Genomic DNA, 22,176 nt, shown 5'->3' on the forward strand with positions numbered 1-22,176 from the left:
GGAGGCAGTGGCCTTTCTGAGTCTTACATAAGGGCTCTCTGGGATGCCGCTCATCTGGACTGTTTGTCTTCACAGAAAGCCAATGGTGGTTTTCAGGGACTACAGCTGAGGAAGTGTAAATATTTACGAAGTCTGTGGTTTAAAAGTGATAGGACACACATGAGTCAAATAAACATCAAACTGACTTACATCTCCTTTTCTCACATAATCGGGGTTCTTATAAATATCCCGGGCGAGGCCAAAATCACAAATCTTCACCACGTTGTTCTCAGATAAAAGAATGTTTCTCGCTGCCAGGTCCCGATGAATGCACTATAATAAAACAGTTGCATGATCAATGCATTTCCTTAACCTAACCAACTAATTTCCTACACCTGTCAGTGTCATTATCTTAATTTGGGAATCCATTTCACATGCTGTGAAGGGAGCACCTCTTGGTGCACACAGAGTTACCGTAAACATGAAGAGCCTCTCTACAAATACAGGTCCCCAAGCCCTCAAAGTCAAGAAATGTTCTGAATCCACTGGGCTACTATTTGATCAGCGAAGCTGGTTATCTAAGATTTACCAGTGGGCAAACTTTCCCCACAGTCTTTTATCCTGAGCTGCCAAGATGAGATCTTTCTCCAGCTGCAGTTTTGTGGGAGGGCCCTATATGGCTATATTAATAGTAGCTCTCCTATGAAGTCATGTCTTCTGAGATTTGGGCCAGATTTGAAAATATGCCAGAGAGTACTGTGGAGAGCCGAAGCCAGGTTTGTCTAGTCTGAAACCTGTGAGTTTTGCCCAGAATTAAGTTCTATCCACTGGTATCCACGACTCCTCATTCTCAGAACTCCTCATATCAAGGCAAATTAAGGCACTTGCAGTGGTGTTTGTTCTACATTTAAGAACATAGGTATCAGCAAATACTAGGAAACATGAATTTATAGCAAAGGTGTGTGTCCAGCCCTGGCAGAGAAGAAAAACAGTAAACAGCAAGACTGACCTTTCTGGAAGACAGGAACTCCATGCCTCTGGCCACTTGAAAACTGTAAGAAATCAGATCTTCCATAGTGATGGGCTCCTTGTAGAAACCGTCAGAATCTGGAAAGCATTAGAACCGTAACTGTTTGTAATGGCTCTTGTTATCCCACCAAATCCCAGTTTATTGGAACAATGTTAGCAAAACATAAAACAAACCAACAAGTAGATCAGAGTTCATTTTTAAGAGTATTTGAGTTTCAACATGAACACCAGAGATTTTTCCAGGCCTCCAGCCCACTTTATCCAAGCATGGGGGCAGGGGGATGATCCATTAAGATGAAAATGCCTGAGGGGAGAAAACGGTACAGTTCCCTGTCAAAATTAGTAACTCTGTAAATAATCTTAATTCAAATCTTATCTCCTCAGGACATTACCATTCGAGTCTCCCACGGATGTTTATTAGAGTGATAAATAAGAAAAAAATTTCAGAGATGCATAGTATGTTGTAAAAATATCTCAGCGCGTAGGACAGGAAGGAATTAATACCTACCCTCCTCTTCCTCAACATCACTCAGACTTTTATCTTCCTGAAAGCCGGAGCTCGCAAAGCTTTCGCTGCTGGTGACGCTATCTAGTCTTGGTTTCTTGCCTTGTTCCAGGCCTGGCTCCATTTTTTCTTTCTTAGGCTCCATGTGTAGTGCTGCATCCTTTGAAGAGACCGAAAAGGACCCAGGTAAAAAGGAGCTCCAGCACAGCAGTGGGAAACCAGTCCCTCAACTGGCAATCGCCTGATGAGAAATGAGAGCGTTTCACTTCTCAAAATGGATCGTGAACTAGCACAGGGGCCCTACAGTGTCCAGGAGCCTGACTACCTCTGGAGTTGCAGAGTCTATTGTGCTCTTGCCTGGGCTTCTAGACAGCATCTTAGATCAGATAAAAAAAAAAAATTAAGAGTGGTGGGTATTTACTGAATGCTTACTCTGTGTGAGCTGGTATATTAAAAGCTTTAGGTACATTTCTTGTTTAATGTTTCCAACAATTTTACGAAGTAGTTCTTATTTATACATGGAGAAACAGGTTCAGAGAAGTAAAGTAATCAAATTCACATGCAGCTAATAAATAGCAAAGCTGGCCGGGCGCGGTGGCTCACGCCTGTAATCCCAGCACTTTGGGAGGCCGAGCCAGGTGGATCACGTGAGGTCGGGAGTTTGAGATCAGCCTGACCAATATGGAGAAACCCCGTCTCTACTAAAAATACAAAATTAGCCAGGCATGGTGGTGCATGCCTGTAATCCCAGCTACTCAGGAGGCTGAGGCAGGAGAATTGCTTGAACCCAGGAGGTGGAGGTTGCAGTGAGCCGAGATCACGCCATTGCACTCTAGCCTGGCCAACGAGAGCAAAACTCCATCTCAAAAAAAAAAAAAAAAAAAAAAAGCAAAGCTTGAACCCAGGATTGGTCGATGCCCACATCTGTGCCCTTAACCACTTTTCCATGCCACATGCCATCTTGTGAAGGATGACATCACTGAGAGGAAAGGATCCCCAGTGTGCTTGGTGCTTCACTCTGTAATCCCTAGGAGGAGTTATAAGAGAAGGCTATAGTTACCAATTTCTCAGGTTTCTTTGGGGAAGGAGGGAACATGGACATTGCTTTTTTTCTCTTCCATTTAAACAAAGATACAGTTTGATCCTAACAAGGGTAGCAATGGCCTTTCACCCTGGACTGCACATCCAAGCCCTGGTTCATTTGGCTCTTCCATTAATCATGCGATCTTGGGCAAGTCACCTTACTTTTCTGAGTTTAATTATCCTCTTCTGAAAAGCTCTATTATACTATTATTTTATGATTCATAGGAAAGGAGTTGTCAGTTCTGGGTGTTCATGGGAAACCAGAAAAGATTTTTATTGCCTTTTGTAATTCATCTAGTAACTATGACACTCTAAAACCTAGCACTTTCAGTGGCTTTATAACCAGACCATGTTTGTAGCCTAGATTCTCCTAGACAGCAATACTGAGGCAGAAGCAGAGAGGGACTGGAGTTCAGTGGCGTCCCTTGATCCATTTGCATGGTGTGGCAGTTCTAGGATTAACCCGCGTACCCCTTCCTGGGCTTTTCTAGAAATGTCACAAAGCAAGAGTGATCCCTCCACTAGAGGGCACAGTGGGAGCAAGCAGAGCACTGGGAGAAAGCTTCAGGAGGGACAGCCCTAACCTAGTCTAAAAGCCAAAAGGGCACCAAGGTTCCCAGCCCCTGAAAAGAGACCTTCCGGGGTTGCAGAGGGAGGCAGGCCTCAGAGTGAATACCCACTGCCATTGCAGGTAACCCACCTAAGGGCAGGTAAAGACTTTCACTATTTGTTATTGTGTTTCCACAATGCAGTTATATTGGATTCTGTTCAGTTGGGGACTGGAATTTTATTTTTCACAAGATCCTTTGTGGGACAGAAGGCATCAGAGAAAGCGCTGGCAATAGCATGGGGAGAAAAATGCTCCACAGGCTCACTCAGGGCTCTGCATGTGAAAACTCTCCCTGGACAGCCTTCTTCCCCATGGCACCCAAAAGTCACAGCCTAGGCACGTCTCCAAGGACCAAAACTCAGGCTCCCTCACTCCCTTCCTGACTCCCAATCAATTGTATATTCAGCTTTGCTTATCAGTACCACTTTTGTTAAATAAAGGTAATTTACTGAACTCTTGGGACTCTGGCAGAATATAGTGAATTTATTACAAACCATATTTAAGGATCCCAGTTAATTTATTTGGAAAATGAAGTATTCCATTTTCAATTTAGCCTTTTGGTTTTGCCTTTCCTTTACCTTTATCTTCCAAATATGAAAGACAGTCATGGATTTTCCACAAAAACACTAAGCTCCACCAAGTTGCACAGGGAGGCAAATCATTAAATATAGCCAGAGAAGGAAGCAAACTCTTCAAAACAAAGGACGCACAAACCCAAACGTTCCATCCTGCCCAGGTCCCTAGGGTATTCTGCTGGCTTAGCTCTTCCTGAAGCCAGTCCAAAATTTCAGTACTAAGGGGAATTTGTACTGCCCTCAGCCCAAGGCACCACTTTCCACTTTTTATTATGCTTTTTTCACCTCATTTAGTGTGGTGCACAGAAAAGGCAGTGGAGGAGGAGTCAAGACAGCTGAGTTCTTTCACCTTCTGACTTCACCTCATGGTAGGTGTGTGTCCTTAAGCGAATCACTTGACTTCTCTGAACGCATTTGCAGCCTGCGAGTGTGAACCAACTGATCACAAAGATCCCTTTCAGTTTCAAGATTCTAATTATTAGGCCGGGCACAGTGGCTCACACCTGTAATCCCAGCACTTTGCGAGGCCGAGGCAGGCGGATCACCTGAGGTCAGGAGTTTGACCAGCCTGGCCAACATGGTGAAACTCCGTCTCTATCAAAATATTCAAAAATTAGCTGGGCATTGTGGCGGGCTCCTGTAATCCCAGCTACTTGGGAGGGTAGAGGCAGGAGGATCACTTGAACCCAGGAAACGGAGGTTGCAGTGAGCTGAGATCACACCACTGCACTCCAGCCTGAGTGACAGAGAGAGAAACTCTGTCTCAAAAAAAAAAAAAAGGTTCTTATTATTAGAGGACCTGACTTAAACCTGGGGAAAATGATGTTCTTGCATATATTGCCGGTCCGGTAGAACATCTCTGTCTTTAATTAGATCAAAGTTTGAGGGATGAGAAAATTGGCCAGCTGTCCAGTGGTTCTTATTTGTGTGTGAAGATTCTTGCCCACATTATAAAGATGGGCATCATTCTTGGATTTCAGACATTTTATCCACCATGTAGATCAGTGGTACGAAGTTGGACTCACCCAATTTTTCTATCTTAGTAGGTCAATGATGTTGATGATGATGATGACAGTGGTGGTGACAGTGATGATTAACATTTATTGAATGTTTGAGAGATTTTTATTCTCTCAACAATCCCATCAGCTGGATTCTATTATAAGCTTCATTTAATAAACGAGGGAACTGAAACAGACAGGTTGAGTAATTTGCATTCCCAGATTTCACGAGAAGTAGAGACAGGATTTGAATCCAGGAAGTCTGATTCCAGAGTCTCAATGTTTAACCACCACACTACATGGGTTCATCACCAGTGTTGCTGATTACTGGTTAATAATGTTGAATCACTGTCCCCTGGACTTCTTCAGCTCAGAGAAGGACACAGTATTGGTGCCATATGTCACACTGGCAAAGTTTTAGTAAATTATTTCTCCTCCATTCAATAATCTCTCTCTTTTTTTTTTTTTTTTTTTTTTTTTTGAGACAGAGTCTTACTCTGTTGCCCAGGCTGGAGTGTAGTGGCTTGATCTCGGCTCACTGCAACCTCCGCCTCCCAGGCTCAAGCGATTCTCCTGCTTCAGCCTCCCTAGTAGCTGGGATTACAGGCGCGGGCCACCACGCCTGGCTAATTTTTGTATTTTTAGTAGAGACGGGTTTTCACCATGCTGGCCAGGCTGGTTTCGAACTCCTGACCTCACAAGATCCACCTGCCTCAGCCTCCAAAGTTCTGGGATTACAGGCGTGAGCCACCGTGCCCGGCCCAATAATCTCTTTTAAACCTTGTTTGCCCTTAGGTCTTGGGTCCACATGTTCCTTTTACTACACAGCTTTTATTTAATAAGGCTGGTTCAGAGTATATGTAGGGATGACATGGGTAGTGAGGGTGTCAGGAAGTGGGGGAAAGGGCAGTGGAAAAGAAAGATAATGATTTTTGGCCCTGGCCACATCATTGGTCTACTGCTGATTGTCAAGTCACTCAGTTGATTTAGCCTTAGTCAAAATCTAACCTAATAAATGGAGACAATTATATTAACTATTATCTTCCTTAAAGAAATAAGTGACTTATGTATGTATGTTTGCATGTATGTACACATGCACACATATATAGGGGGAAAAAGAGAGAAAGTTATTGTTAGATATTTAGATAAGCGGCTAGTAGATTTACTCTCCAATTATGGCTGCATACGCACACAGGGATCAAATGATTCTCTGTGCTATCCACACTAGAGTGTAACAGATTATCAGGGGAAAAAACATGAAAAAAGGAGAAGAAGCAGAGATTGAGTTTTAAGTTTAATCATTAACAACACAATACAGGTTTCTCTTGTTGTTACAGACTAAATGAAAACTCATTGCTATCTTTAAAAACCTCCAACTTTTGAAATCCTTACCTTGTTGAGAAAAAATAAGTCACGTTTGCTCTTGAGGTAGTTGGAGAGATTTCCATATTTGCAGTATTCAACAATCACCATCAGAGGCCCTGCAGCCAAAACAGCACATGCTCATGCTCAGCCACACCAAGCCAGTCAGCCATTTGCCAGCCTTCAGCCTGCCTGAGAAACCTCAAACCAACCAGCCTTTGTATTAGTGGGGCCAAGGGATGCGATTTAGGGATGAGAGGCCCATGAATACGGTGACTTTTTCAGTTTAATCTAAGAAGGGGTTTAAAGAATACAATTGAAATACAAAAAAAAAAAAAAAAAAAAAAAAAAAAAAGGAGGTGGGGGGCAGTGCAGAAGCGTTAGAGAGAAAAGATTGGAAGAAGGACAGAAATACGTTTGAAGAGGGGAGAGGCAAAAGCCAGCCTCCCTGCCTCTTAACCAGACCCTTGCGAGTAGAGCGGCTTCTGGTTACTGTCACACCAGTCCTGGAACTATTAAGCAGCTCCTCCCTCCCTACCAGGATAAAGACAGCTACCTGGCCGTCTCTCCCCAGCAGTGTCTGCGCAATTTGCCTTGGGGCTTGCCAGAGGATCTACAGTAGGGATCGGCAAACTCTTCTTGTAAAGGTCCAGCTAGTAAGCATTTTAGGCTTTGCAGATCAAGGAGCTACTACTCAATTCTGCCTTTGTAGCCTGGAAACAACCAAACAAGTATGACTGTGCTCCAAGAAAACTATGAACACAGAGATTGGAATTTCATAAATTTCATATCATGAAATATTATTTTTATTTTTTATTTTTTCCCCCAACTATTTAAAAAGGTCAAACCATTTTAAGCTCACAGGCTGACCTTGGTTTGCCAACCCGACCCCGGTCTGAAGGAAGCAAGAGGGTTGGGAAGGAAGTCCAGCTGCACTGTGGGGTCCATGTGGTACTCTGAAGGCCTCGTCTCTCCTGCCCTGCGTTTCCACTGCATGCCTGGGCTGGGCATGCAACCCACAAAGCAAGGACCACTTCCGGGTCAAAGAGGAGTGACCCCGGAGCTGCTTCACCAGCCACTGCCCAGGGCATGCCGGGAGCCCAGAAGCCACGAGTTCTTTTTTGTGTCTTGCAGAAGTTGGGCTGGTCCTGGTGGAGTGGTTTTCTCTTAGTACGAGGAACACGCTAGAAATCCTAACAGCATCTCATCTTCCCCCTAGGTTCCAGAACGGGAAGTTGCTTCCAGAGTTTTGTATGTCCCCTCTACGGCGGCAGATGCCGCAGAGCTCGGCTCCCGCATGGGGTCCAGCCACCCTCCTCAGAGGGGCTTCCATGCTGGCGCCCGGCTGCACGGAGCTGACGGCCGCACAAGAAGGTAGGCTGTCTCATTATCCCTGATCAGTTTTACAGATGCAAAGTTGAGGCAAACAGAATGAGGTTGCCAAGACAGAGAACTTCATAAAACGTTATCCAGGGATGATGGAGAAGCAGGCGGGGCCGTGTCGAGGTCCCTCCGACTGTTTCTGGCCTCCCCAGCCTTTAGTTCCTCTCTAACCACCTCCGCCCCTGGCAGATTGTCTTCCCCAGCTACCCTTCATCTCTGCTACCTCTGTTGAGAGCTGGAGAAAACATCGGCTTGCACAGCTCTTTGCACCTTGCTGGCTCAAACAATGATCACACATCTACTCTGCCCTAACCCTGCCATACGGAAAGAAAGGTCTGCGACAACATGCTGGAGCTCTTAATCATAAAGCACAGCTCTGTCCCTACCCCCTTGGGTAAGGTCTATCTGCATGGTGGATCTGGAGGGAAGGGCCCCCACATCACCTCCTCCTGGGACCCTACCAGTAGTGATTCATTCATTCCTTTAGGTGAAGCCTCAAGGAATATGCAACCTTCTACCTTTTACCTTGGCTCTGGCCGCACTCCTTCAAACCCATCCTGAGAGAAAAGTGCCCTCTGCTTGGCCTAGAGCCTGTGGAAGGAGATCAAAAAGGGAGTCCTCTTCAGAATCTTTAAATTAACTGCACAGGGAAGGGATTTATGGGAGCACCCTTGTGTAGATGCACAAGCTGTTTCTTCTAGAGCTATTAGGGAGGCCGTTTTCCTGGAGGCGAGGAAGCACAGTGTGGGGGAGAAGGAGCTGTAAGGCAGAGAACTGTTCTCCCAGCCTGTGCAGGGGGAGACGGAGCCGGCCCTCCCCTTCTCCATTACCTCCTTGCTTGGTGCAGGCTCCCAGCAGGTTAACCACGTTCAGATGGTGGCCAATGTGGGTCAAGATTTTGAGCTCAGTCATCAGAGCTTTGTACTCGCTGGCCGTGGCCCCCTCTGTGTGAGAAGCAAGGAAGAGTCAGGGCGACAGGACAATGGGGCTCCTTCCGCCGGAGGCGGCATTCTTGCCCTCCTTGTTTGTCAATGCTCAGCCGGTTGCTTCACTAACTTCCCCACATTCTGCAGAAAGGCCAAGTCTCCAGACTGTTTTCATTACTCCCACCCTCCTGAGCCAACATCCTTTTGATTACAGTAAGGCCCAGCACAGTAGTGGGGTTAGTCACTGGACATTTCCTCTTGGTGGACCTAGTTCTCTTCAGCAATGCGCTGACTCAGAGCTGGGCACCTCGTGAAAGTGCCTTCCAAAGGCTTCCCTTCTGTCAGAACCAGGTGCAGCAAGAACCCACCAGGCAGGGAGTACACCTCCACGTCCCCTCTTCTCACCTTCTCCCTTTGGAGAGTCACAGAGAAGGAGCACAAGGGGCCTGCCAGGGCAGAATGGCTACTTTTGTAAACATCTTTGCAATGTGTTATTTTCTCCCTGTAACCCTGTCCTCTCTGGAGTTCACAGGGTTATCTTGGGTTGTGAGGATCCATAGCATCTGACTTCAACTTCAATCTCAGAGATAAGCATTATCAGTCCAAGAATTACAGAGTCTAAAGCCTAAATTGAGTTTGTTCTGTTTGTTCTTATTAGTTGATTTGCAAGGCATTTAAAAATTTTAAATTATTTTTAGAAATATAAAAATCAAATAATCTTGCTGTAAAATATTTCAACAATATGAGTTGGAATAAAAAGATATGGAGTAAAATGTTCTAGATAAAAAGCAAAAGCCACTCCAACCCACTTGCCTTCTTAGAAGCAGCCACGGTTAACAGTTTGGTGTTCAGACCTTTTTCTATGCATTTATAAATATTCAATCAGAGGTCCTATATATATCATATATAATATATGTGTATTATATATCATATATCATATATATCATATATAAATCATATATAATATATATCATATATATATCATATATAAATCATATATAATATATATATCATATATATGACACATATATAGTCTATTTAAAAAATCGATTTCCCCCTTTTAATAAATCAGAGACTTTTTCTCTTCTTTTTATTTCTTTTTATTTTTTATTTTTATTTTTTTTGAGACAGAGTCTCCCTCTGTCGCCCAGGCTGGCGTGCATTGGTGCGATCTCGGCTCCCTGCAACCTCCGCCTCCTGGGTTCAAGCGATTCTCATGCCTCAGCCTCCCGAGTAGCTGGGATTACAGGTGTGTGCCACAATGATTGGCTAATTTTTGTATTTTTAGTAGAGACAGGGTTTCACCATGCTCCTGACTTGAGGTGATCCACCTGCCTTGGCCTCCCAAACTGCTGGGATTACAGGCGTGAGCCACCACACCCAGCAGGTTAACCACGTTAATGGTGGCCAGTGTGAGCCCATTCTTTTTAATTGATTAATGGTGTCCCTGACATTTAGAGTGTCTATAGTCTTTTTGCTATTACAAATAATACTGTGATAGTCTGTGTGTAATCTCTGGGCACACATGCAAGTGTTTCTGTAGGACAGTGTCCTGGAAGTGGGTTAGAGGTATGTGCATTTAACATTGTGGTAGATACCAACATGGTATTTCATAAGCACAAGTCATTTTTAATAATAACCAGACAAACTCCAAATCCTGAGCATGGGGTTAGGGCTGGCTCACAGTAGATGCTCAACAAATATTTTGGAATAAATAAACACAATTACTCTTCTCATTTCAGGCATGGGTGTAAGGCCCAAAAAGATTAATATTTTTGCTCAAGGACACTTTGAAAGAGCTTTTGACTTATGGCCTTTGTTTCACTTTATGCTTTTTTTTTTAGAGACGGAGTCTCGCTCTGTCACCCAGGCTGGAGTGCAGTGGCGTGATCTTGGCTTACTGCAACCTCCACCTTCTGGGTTCAAGTGATTCTCCTGCCTCAGCCTCTCAAGTAGCTGGGACTACAGATGCCCGCCACCATGCCCGGCTAATTTTTGTATTTTTTATTAGAGATGGGATTTTGCCATATTGGCCAGGCCGGTCTCGAATGCCTGACCTCATGATCTGCCGGCCTCGGCCTCCCAAAGTGCTGGATTACAGGCATGAGCCATCGCGCCGGGCCATGCCTTTTTTCTATCTCCCAGAATCAGATGGCCAATTAATTTAAGCAAGAAAGCTGAATGAAATTTTTTTAAGGAATTTTATAGAGTGGGTGATTTGGCAGTCTTTTACAATCAATGCTGATGGCTAAAAAAAAAAAAGGCGTTTATGAAGACACTACACATGCAATCTGTATTACATAGAAGAGATCCTCTGAGCCTTTTAAAAAAATCTCAGCTGGGTGCAGTGGCTCATGCCTGTAATCCCAGCACTTTGGGAGGCTGAGACAGGAGGATTGCTTGAGCCCAGGAGTTTGAGACCAGCCTGGGCAAGATGGCGATACTGTCTCTACAAAAAAAAATTTTTCGAATTAGCTAGGTGTGATGGTGTGAGCCTCTAGTCCCAGCTATTTGAGAGGCTGAGGTGGGAGGACTGCTTGAGCCTGAGAGGCAAAGGCTGCAGTGAACTATGATCATGCTACTGCACTCCAGCCTGGGTGACAGAGTAAAACCCTGTCTCTTAGAAAAAAAAAAAAATCTCAAGTCAGAATCTTCTTTCAAACTCATTCATCTCCCTATAACCCTTTCCTCTTTGGAGGAAAAAAACCAAGTGCTGGTTCAGCTTGCTGTATTTATAGGCAGGGCCACAGGTGTTATCTTGGACCCACAACAGACTAGTGTGGATATCAGAGCTGCCTCTCCTAGAGGACAATGTGTGGCAGCAAGCAGAGAAACGGGACTAGCTGAGGAAACAGTTGCTTCCAGATTTAGTTTCCACCTATCTCTAGGTTGGATACTGGATTGCCTCCATAAACTAGGCCAGGATCATCTTCAGGGTTTTGGAGCAGTGCGCCAATTCCAGGAGGCCAGGTCTCTGCAGCCCCTCTTTTGTGGCACATTGGTGTGGAGGAAAGAGCACTGCATTCAAAGCTGGAAGACTTTCGCACACAAACCCTTACTTACACTGAGCAGCTGTGTGGCCTTGCAAAGGCTATTTAACCTTTCTTGGCCATGTTTCCTCATCTGCAAACTGAGGATAATAATGTCTACCTCACAAAGCTGTTGAGAGGAAATAAGAAAAATGGCTGTTTTGTGTGGTTCAGCCTAATATGTGAAAGTATCTAGTCTGGTGCTTTCTTACATAGAAGACATGTTGATGCCTCTTCTCTTCAGAATCTGGGGTTCTTGCGGGGAGGGTGCTAGCATGCCTCTATTTTGACAGAAATACCTGCCTTCGTCTGGGAAGTCTACCCCAAACAAAAGTTCTGACTTGTGGATACCAAACTCCTTCCCAGACTACTTTCAGAGTAGAACTGGCAGGTTCTTTGTAGAGTTTTATTAGTTTTTTCTTGAGGAGTACAGCCTTTTGAAGTTGAAAATATATTTACATGGGGCTTTTGAAATAATGGAGTTATTGCTAGAAGACTAAGAACTTTGACGTCTCCCTAAGCAAACAGCCCTTTCTCCTGGAGCCTGTACTAGGTACCCGTGTAGTTGGACTCACAGCTTGCTGGGCTTCAAAATTTCCCAGCAGTATCCTGGAGACTTTGGAAAGTTAAAAGCTGCTTTTTGAGTTTTCAGTTCTGTTGAGTTGAAGCATCATAAAATTCCATTACAGATGAGGAAATGAAGTATTTTCTACACTGTAAAGGACCTGTGAGTCTTTGAGACATGTGGTTTACACAGCTTTCACTGATTTTCATTTTCAATCTGTCTTTGGTGTTGGGCATAAGTCACTGTGTGATTTGGTTCTACCTCCCAGTGCTTCACAGAGTAGTAGTATCTTTCAACACTAGAAAGATAATTCAGGTTTTTAAACTGCTAAAGAGGAAATGTTTTATGGCTGAGGTAGTTAGTATAAAATAGTTTAGAGTTCTGATCAACTCAATTGTTCTAGCTTTATAGTTTTACTTTATAGTCAGGTCAAGCCCAAGCAAAGCCATTGGGATTTAGGATGTGCTGCTAAGTTTCCATTACAACATCACAGTAGATCATGCCAAAATCTGAACCTGCAGTTACAATGGGCTTAAGTCCCTTGTTGTCTACAGTCTGTGATGTGAGATGAGAAAGACCTTTGAGGTGACAGAGATCATTTTCCTGTGGACAGTGCTGGATTGTTCCATTTACAAGGTTTCTTCTGAGCTCGTGCTGGCCTAATCTAAAACTCGTGAGCAAAGAGGCCTCTAGCAGTAGAAGAAAATTATGTGTCCAGAGCAGAAAAGCTTGTGTCTGTTCCCAGGCTGTATCTAACTTGTACCAACATTTAGGAAATGCAAAATGGTGATGGGTCAGTTGAAAGCCAAACTATAGCATACATACCTTTCAGCATTTTCACAGCCACAGTCCGGCACGTAGGTGATTTCTTAATGCCAAATGCTGATGCTTGAACCACTTTTCCAAAAGCCCCTCTTCCAAGTGATTTGCCTGTAATGAAGAGAAGACACTGGTTTGTTTGCCAAGGCAATAGGGTGAGTTTAAGTCTTTTTCAGGAAGGAAATGCCTTTTCCTATGTGTGCATGTGAGGCATGGAATCTCCAATGAACTGACCCTAAAAGAGACAAAGTAAGGGACTTATTTCTGGAGTCTCTTCCTTTCAACTCTTAACTCTGTTCCTGAGGCCCCACATCCTTCAAAGATAGAGTAAGTCCCTAGAAGGCATTCAGTGAAGGTAGATGTCCAGTTTCCTTTCCACAGCGTCCTCCCGTAGGAGAGATGGGACCAAGTCCCGTGTAGTTTCTTCCATTGTTTAATAACATTATGACCAAGAAGACTTCCCTGTGTGGAACCTAAGCTCTTTTTCTTTTTCCATTTACAGTCATTTTCCTCTCATCTGTTTTCAGCAAAAAGGGAGAAATAGAAAATGGTGGTTACTACTGTGGATTATAATAATGCTCATAACTTTAAAATAATCACTAAGTCATTTATCCGACTTTCCTACCAGGCAAAATATTCCCAGTCTTTCTAATGTGTCTTAGATGAAGATTACAAATCCTCGTGGTTCAGCACAGGAGCCTGGTCAACCACTGGTAGTGATTTGTTTCAGCCCCAGAGAGGTAGTTGCTAAATGCAATAACCAAGCAAGGTTCCTTTCATGGTCCCCATAATGCTATGCTATAATAACTGTTAATATGTTTCTTTCCCTATCCTAGAATGAGCCAGGGAGTCCTTGCACCCCTTTACTCTGGGGGGCAAGGACCATGTCTGAATCTTCCCAGAACCTAACTTGGTGCCTGGTGCTATCTGTTATTACTGAATATTGCTGCAGAATGGAGAGTGGTGTTCAGGAATGTGTGGGTTGCCCAAAGCAAGTCTCCTAGTCATAGGTAACTAGAGGGGCCCATGGGATGGAGACCCTGAGATTGATGCCCTTTGGGGAGGGCACTCCCTGGAGTACCTAAGCTGCCTTTTATATCAGGGAACCTCCTTTTGCACATCAGGAAACAGCTCAATAGAACCCAGAGAAATGGTGCACCTCCAGCATGATATACCCAAAGAAGAGTAAGTGAAGTAAGTCAGTCTTTTTTTGGCTTTTCTTGGGAGAAGGGGAAATGACAGAATACCACTGGTTGGTTAAAACTATTATAAATCCTGGCAGTTAGAGTGTTAATTTAACACAACCCCTCCTTTCCCAACCAAGTGCTCTTTCTCAGACCCGTCTGATAATGTGCCTTCAGTTAATGGACCTTCTTTCCTCCCTTCCTTCCTCATACTCCACTCCCTTTCCCCAAAGGACATTTTTTAAAAATTTTCTTGTAGTTTGTAATGAAGCTTTGCTTCTTCCTCATCATATTAGAACCTTTCTACTTTTATGCCCAACTACTCAGTGACAAAAATGTCTTTACCTTGCTCTGCTTAATGTCTTCTACTACCCACCACCCCAGGTGTCCAGTTAGGATGTATGCAAATTTCACTTATACCAGCGTCATCATTAGGGCCTCTGTGTGGCTGTCTGCAGGGACACGCTGTGCATTCAGAGAGAACACTGGAGAGATGACACGTTTCTCTTTTTGTGAAACATGCTCCTGTCGTGATTACTAAATGACATTCCTCCCAGGGCATGCAACACGGGCAGAGCTACAGCCTCTGCTTCCTTCTTCGCATAAAATTGTTGAAGAAATAGACCAGGATGCGGACCCTCGATTTGAAATAAAACAGCCGCCAGTGCATCCTGAAAGTGCTACATCTGAAAATCTGGTGTGGGAACAGCGCTGGCAGATGCCTTCTCTATACTAGTAAAAACTGGTGCATTTTGGTTGGAGGTTTATTCCTTGCTTTATTTGGGATAAAGTATCAATGTTTTTCTTCCACAATGCCTTCCACCATCTAAAAATAAAAGTGTCCTGAGCCTGAGAAATATCCAGATCTTTTCTCCTTACACACCTAAGACCCTTGCATGTTTGGGGCAGGTGGCATCCTTTGCACTTTCCATAGTTTCAGCCCCCACATCCCGTCTTAGCCATCACAACACACTTTGTTTTAACAAGTGTTTGGGACTTTGCTTCTTATCAGTGAGAATAAACTGGCTCTCATTTGGCTTCCCTCAGCCTTTTCATTTATTCTCTTGGAAGCCGACTGCTGCCTCATAAAACAGCATGAAGCTGTTATGGGCTCCTTAATCATCTGATGTGTTGGAATCCTTCTGCAGACCCATGGTTCCAGTTTCAGGGGAGCCCAGTTGCATCAGACTTGACCTCACCTGATCTTTGTTTTCCCTTAAAATTCTCCTCAGTGTTTCCTGGAATGCCACTAACTAGCTCGGAAGTGTGCTAGGTCATTGCCATACAATGCAAGGATATTGGAATCTCCTCCAAGAATGTCCTGGACTGGCCAGGGGCCCTGGACACTCTGGGGAGAGTGCATGGCAGCATGGGTTGGGCTGTCTCTGGCATTCAGGGCTGGTCTTACAAGAGGCAGCACCAGCCCAGGCACCATTCACTTGCCAAACTCCCGACTCCCTGTGTTGTTTGCTGTATTAGGTAATTCTGACTTTTGATTATTTTTCAATAGAAAGATGCAGTGTTGAACACTATTCTAACTTTTTTTTTTTTTTTTGGAGACGGAGTCTCACTCTGTTGCCCAGGCCAGAGTGCCGTGGCATGATCTTGGCTCACGGCAACCTCCACCTCCTGGGTTCAAATGATTCTCCTGGCTCAGCCTCCTGAGTAGCTGGGACTACAGGCACGCACCACCACAGCTGGCTCATTTTTGTATTTTTAGTAGAGACAGGGTTTCACCATGTTGGCCAGGCTGGTCTCGAACTCCTGACCTCAGGTGACCCACCCACCTCAGCCTCCCAAAGCGCTGAGATTACAAGCATGAGCCACCACACCCAGCCTATTCTAACTTCTATAATAAATATATAGGAGCTGAATTATCTCCTAACTTCTGTGATAAATTTATAGAAGCTGAATTCCCTCCCATGGGTTAGTGAGGAATCATTTTTTTTTTTTAAGATTCTTTTTGTTCTTGGATTTCAGGAATTTTAATGGTAGCAACACCTTTGACCCAACCTCCAACTGCATCCATCTATCAGGTACTATAAATTCCAATCCCACTCACTAGGGCTGCTGCTAGTAACCAACAAGTAGATACAGCTGAAACCAGATATAACCTTGTGTATTTCTCTACATTTACAACCCCAGTATAACTGCCAGTTAAAGCAGCCTTTTCTCTCTATCTGGACATAATCTGGGTTATTTTCAGTTGCTAGACATTACTTCAAATTACTTTGTCATTTATTTGGCTTAAGAAATAAACAAGTCTTGGGCCTCCTTGCTCCCACGTTAATCAATCAGAGGAGTGTACCTCGGGGCCTTGCAGCCACACTCTGTATTGAAAGACAAAGTTAGCAGACTTGACACACTTTCTCTCACCCATCAGAGACACTCAAATGGACATCAGCCAAATTCTAGCATGTGGCAACTCTGGAAAGGAAAAGAGTGATAAGAATGATCTTCAACAAGGAGACTCTCCTGAAATGGGATTATTTAAACCCACAGAGGCCCAGGGGAATTCTGGTAGAAGGATTAGCAATCTGTGATGTGGTGTGGATCACAATGATACTAGGAAGGAATGAAGCAATGGGACAGAAAGCTCATGTGTCCTATACTGGAAGAAGCATGTTTGATTATGACTAATAACTCTGGAAAGCAATGTGAGCTGAGAATGGCTCGTGATTGTGGGAAAATTATCCCATATTTCCTGCCAAGGTCACTGAGGGGTTGGGCTAGCTGCCATATAATTTAGACTTGCAGAAGGAACTCTTCCAGCGTGCCACCTGCCCTTAACTACTCTAAATGTAGTTGATTTTTTCCTCCTGTCCACAGCCATTGCTGGCTTTCTCCTGTCTCTCCAGCTTTTAACTGATTTCCAAGTTTCCTCCCCAAGCCAAATAGAACATGCTCCTGAGGCCAGTCCTTCCTCGGTGTAAGCAGAATCATTTCAAGGCCCAAGAGAAAAACAAAAGCCATTTTCCTCTCTCTGCCCCCTACATCCCTCACCCCAGTATCATTTGCATGTAAGGAGAGGGCCGATACTGTTGAATTTGGAACAAAAGGCTCTCCACACCGAGAGGGACAAGCTCCAAGAACACTGGATCCACAATCTGTTTTTTTAGTTCCAACTACTAATGACTCTGGCATACATAGGAGTGAGTGGAAAACTTTCAAAAGCCACAATCCAAACATTTTGGGTAGGAGTAATTGAGGTTCCAATTGTTTTGTAGCACCAGAGGCTGGAGATTAATGGGCTTTGTGACGTCTGAGCTGGAGGAACTGGAAGGTAGGCTGCGGGAAAGCACATTTGCCTGCTGTTTATAGCATCTGCGCTACCTGGAAAACAACAGTCTTTGCTTTTCAAAAGTGAAACTTAAATGACTCCCCTAGGGCTTTCTACTTGGTCTGGACATTCCCAGCAAAATCAAAGTATGTAATTTGTGGATTTGTGCAGAGGGTTTTTTTGATCCATGGCCTTGAAGAGCACCAACTCTTTCACCGAATGTTTGATTTCACTGTTCCTTGCCACCCTCAATTATGTTCTGGATCACATATTTCTATTCCCTTAACAGTTTCATTATGTAAGCGTGCGTGTACTTGTAATGCCTCTCTCTCCGCCCCCCTTCACTTACCACTTTTGCACCTATCTCCAGACCGAGCCCTTTGAGGGAAGAGATGCAAGCACCTTTGTGTCTCCAGGGCTTAGACCAGTGTCTGCTGCTCAGAGAAGGTGCCTAATAACTGTTGCAAGAACAAACAGGTGCTGCCTGTCACCTTGTACTGTTATCTGAGCATTGCATTGGAATTATTTACTTTTGTGTCCATCTCCCTTGCTAGTTTGTGAGCAGCTGGAGCGTAGAATCCCAGGTCTAGTTTACTTTCGCATCTCTCAAAGCACAGTGTTTTTCATGTAATATGTGCTCAGTATAGGTTTATGAATCTGTTGAACAAATATCTTACCCAGTTTAAGTCTCTCCCGGGCAAACTCCCACTTGCTGGCATCATAAGGGAGCCGCTCACACTGCTCATCCAAGGGAACTTCATCTGGGTCCATTATAATTGATAGGTAGTCAGTCTTTATTTCAGAAGAAGACTGAGAAATAAAGAGATCTCAAAGTCATCAAGAAGAAAACAACTTTACAAATCCTGGATATTCAGTTAACATCCACTGTTTTATTTGGGATCATTTGGTTGAAACTGTGTGGCCAGGTACAGAAAGTACTTCTCCACATTCACATACACTCATCACACTTAGGTGTGCAATTTCTATTAAACAACTTCTTACTATTCCCACACTACATTTCTGTAATGTGAGCTCTACCATCCTATCTTGGATAACATGCACTCAAATTCTCCAGTGACCTTATGTGTTGTACTTGATCTTAAACAATTATATGATGGTCTTGCTAAAAAATGCAAAGCATTTTTATAAAGTCATTCCAAACAATGACTAAAAATAACTTCCCATGGCCATCTTGTATAAGCAGGAATATACATTACAGATGGGCCAACAGTGGGGCGCACTGTGGCTTTTCTACATATATAGGAAAAGCAAGAAGTGGCAAAGTAAACCCAGGATCCCTGGGGCACTGAAAGGCACATTTCTTATGAAGTGTTTAAACTTTCAGAAGGCCTGACCTCTTAGTTTCTTCAGCTGTCTGGAAAGGTTGTAGTTGAATCCTGAGTGAGATTGGAATAAGGTTTACCTTCTGTAAGAAATGGAAGTTGAGGCTGTCTATGTGGTGGCCTGTAATCCCAGCACTTTAAAAGGCCGAGGTGGGCAGATCACCTGAGGTTAGGAGTTCAAGACCAGGCTGGCCAACATGATGAATCCCCGACTCTACTAAAAATACAAAAATTAGCCAGGTGTGGTGGTACACACCTGTAGTCCCAGCTACTTGGGAGGCTGAGGCAGGAGAGCTGCTTGAACCCAGGAGGTGGAGGTTGCAGTGAGCCAAGATGGCGCCACTGCACTCCAGCCTGGGTGACAGAGCGAGACTCTGTCTAAAAAAAAAAAAAAAGATTATTTCAAAGGCCAAGGAGTAAATATGGCATAAGACTTATACACAAGCCACATTCTGACTTCATTTGTCCATTGGTAGGATGTCAAGTGAGTAAGGCAGACATCTGCCTTGAAGTGCTTTTTTATCTTGGTAATGCAAACCAAGCCCAGAAAATACCCTTCATTTCAGATCATAGATAAGTGGATTTACATTTAATGTCTTGGATTCATATCAGTGGGTGTATTTCCTGTTAATGGGCAAATTTCTAGAATTGATGACTGCATGTCTGTGGGCAGACTCTTGGATAGGATGGAAAGGAATCATGTTTTCCCATATAACTCTTGGCCAGAAGTTATGTAAACTTCATTTAAATGAGTTTTGGGGCCCTTCCTTTTGGTGCTTTTCCCTAAACGGGATCAGAGTTGGAATGGAGAAGACAACTTCTCCATACACACCATTTGACACCCACTCGCATTCTTCAGCCCTTACTCACTCTGTTCTGGGCTGTCACAGCTCACCTCATCCATCACTTGCAATCATTCTCCTTCTCACAAAAATTATCACTAAAATGTGTGACAAATATCTCAAGGCAGAAAGGTTTGCTTGGCCTCCGTAAAGGATGAGAAGCAAAAAACGATACGGAGCACGTTTGTCACGAACTGTGGTTGCCATTGGTGTTAGACTATGAGGGCCCGGCCTGCCAGACACTCTGTGAAGAGTATGAATTCCTATAACAGGGTACTAGGTGCCCATTAGAGAAACTGCTGTAGTAGTAGGTTTTATGACTAAATTTTTCAGTGTCCTGTATACCCGAGCCCTGAGAAACAATCTCCAATCCTCACAGAGCATAGGATAGCTAAAACCTTGCAAGGGACATCTTGGGCTCATGCAGGATGTGTGGGGAGGCTGGCAGTAGTGTTGACAGAGGGAGGGGAATAGGCGGTGGTAGGCAGTCTCCCACGTGGCACCTATGGAATTTTATGGTTTATCTCAATAAGGCAGGTGAGAGGAGACACCAAACAAACCTTAAGTGAGGGCTTTGAGGAGACTGTGATAGTAAAATGTTAGTTGGCAAATATTTATTCTTTCAATTGACATTAACACTGAGCAGCTACTAGGTGCTTGGCATGGAGTCTGCACAGCTAAGTGCTTCAAAGCCCAGGCATGGGGGCTGAATACCTGGGTTTGAATCACAGGTCAACTTCGGCTCACCCACACACATAACTGTGGACAAACTGCCCTCTAACCTTAGTTTTCTTATCTGCAATAATGGTACTTATCTCATAGGGTTGTTGTGAATATCAAATGAAATAATCCATGGAAAGCTATTAAGAGCAGGGTCTGGTATGTAGTAAGCCTCAGTAAATGTTAGCTATAATTATAACAATAAATGTTAGCTATAGTTATGCAGGGTGAGGATAAAAAGATAAAATGCCATCTTTATCAATGAGGAATTTACATTGTCATTAGAGGAACCACATGGAAATATTTTGGGATGTCTTGTTCCTCTTTGCCTCCCCCAATCCCTTTCAAATTTTACAGGTATTCTGTTTTTGAGATAATGATCTCTTGCTCTCATTCTTTCTTATTGACATCAAAATTTCACAGAATTTTAGAAATAGAAGGGACCTCTTCAATCTAGTCCCAACGTACCTTTCCAGTTTTATTTTTGTTATTTTTTATATTTTTTAGATGGAGTCTCACTCTTGTCGCCTAGGCTGGAGTGCAGTGATATGATCTCGGCTCACTGGAACCTCTGCCTCCTGGGTTCATGCGATTCTCCTGCTTCAGCTTCCCGAGTAGCTAGGATCATAGGCGCCTGCCACCATGCCCAGCTAATTTTTTGTATTCTTAGTAGAGACAGGGTTTCACCATGTTGGCCAGGCTGGGCATGAGCCACCGGGCCCGGCCCCTTTCCAGTTTTATTTCTACTGTGCTCCTCTATGCTAAGTAACCAGACTACTTCCCCACTCTGGGGAGTAGGAAGGACTAGGGCGGGCTGTTTTTCTGCTTTTTTCCTTCCAGCTACAGCCTTCAAAGTCTGTCTCAAGCCTCGCTTTCTCGGAAGTTTTTTCTCCCCTTCTCATCCTTTGAACTCCTATAGCCTTTGTACCTCCCTTGCAGATTTGGCAAGTTTTGCTTCTGTTAGATGTATTTCCCTATATGGTGTATCTCCCCTTTCAAAACTATTGTGTGACCTTTGTTTCCTTCTCAAGCAGTGGACTTAGTTGTCATGTCTCAAAATCAGTCACTCCAAATGGCAAAAGCCTGATGTTAAACATTTACCATAGAGGATGGCTGCTGGCCTTGTCTCTCATACCAGCACTATAAAGTATATCTTATTGGTTGTAAATATCAAATCTAAGGTCAAATAGCCTGGGTTCAAAACTAAGGTCCAACCATAGTGACTTTGGATCAGTTAACTTTGTCTTGCTGAGCCTCAGTTGCCCTCTCTATAAAATGGGAATAATAATATATTTACCTTTTCATATTTTTGGAATAATTTATTGACATACTACATAAAGAGCTTCCCATAAGACCTGGCATATTAATAAGGGCTAATCTCTAGAAATTGAGAAGGCCTTCTGATACTTCTCAAGTCCTACTGATTTTACTTCCCAAATATCCTTGACTCTAATCATTTAGTCAGAGGCACCATAATTTCTTTCTTTCTCTCTCTCTCTCTCTCTCTCTCTCTCTTTCTTTCTTTTTCTTTCTTTTTTGAGACAGAGTCTCACTGTGTCACCCAGGCTAGAATGCAGTGGCATGATCTCAACTCACTGCAACTTCTGCCTCCCGGGTTCAAGTGATTCTCCTGCTTCAGCCTCCCTAGTAGCTAGCTGAAACTACAGGCAAGTGCCATCACACCCGGCTTATTTTTGTATTTTTAGTAGAGACGGGGTTTCACCATGTTGGCCAGGCTGGTCTTGAACTCCTGACCTCAGGTGATCCACCCACCTCAGCCTCCCAAAGTGTTGGGATTACAGGCGTGAGCCACTGTGCCCGGCTGCCACTGTAATTTCTTTCTTTTCTTTTTTTTTTTTTTTTGAGACGGAGTTTCACTCTTGTTGCCCAGACAGGAGTGCAATGGGGTGATCTCGGCTCACTGCAACCTCCGCCCCCTGGGTC

The 22,176-nt window shown here is 43.9% G+C and overlaps 1 protein-coding gene across 1 annotated transcript in view; it reads right to left on the minus strand.

Annotated features, from left to right (window-relative positions):
- Positions 1 to 22,176, minus strand: part of FLT1 (fms related receptor tyrosine kinase 1) — a 194,464-nt gene that overhangs the window by 20,803 nt on the left and 151,485 nt on the right. Inside the window, exons 17-23 of the mRNA XM_031001276.3 lie at positions 18,005 to 18,137; positions 12,870 to 12,974; positions 8,355 to 8,468; positions 6,172 to 6,260; positions 1,517 to 1,673; positions 989 to 1,086; positions 190 to 312 (exon numbers count right to left, since the gene is read on the minus strand). Coding sequence (XP_030857136.1) covers positions 190 to 312; positions 989 to 1,086; positions 1,517 to 1,673; positions 6,172 to 6,260; positions 8,355 to 8,468; positions 12,870 to 12,974; positions 18,005 to 18,137 — 819 coding nt within the window. The remainder of the gene's footprint in view (positions 1 to 189; positions 313 to 988; positions 1,087 to 1,516; positions 1,674 to 6,171; positions 6,261 to 8,354; positions 8,469 to 12,869; positions 12,975 to 18,004; positions 18,138 to 22,176) is intronic.

The sequence above is a fragment of the Gorilla gorilla genome, chromosome 14 (genome assembly GCF_029281585.2).
Source record: "Gorilla gorilla gorilla isolate KB3781 chromosome 14, NHGRI_mGorGor1-v2.1_pri, whole genome shotgun sequence".
In the NCBI taxonomy this organism is placed as follows: domain Eukaryota; kingdom Metazoa; phylum Chordata; class Mammalia; order Primates; family Hominidae; genus Gorilla; species Gorilla gorilla.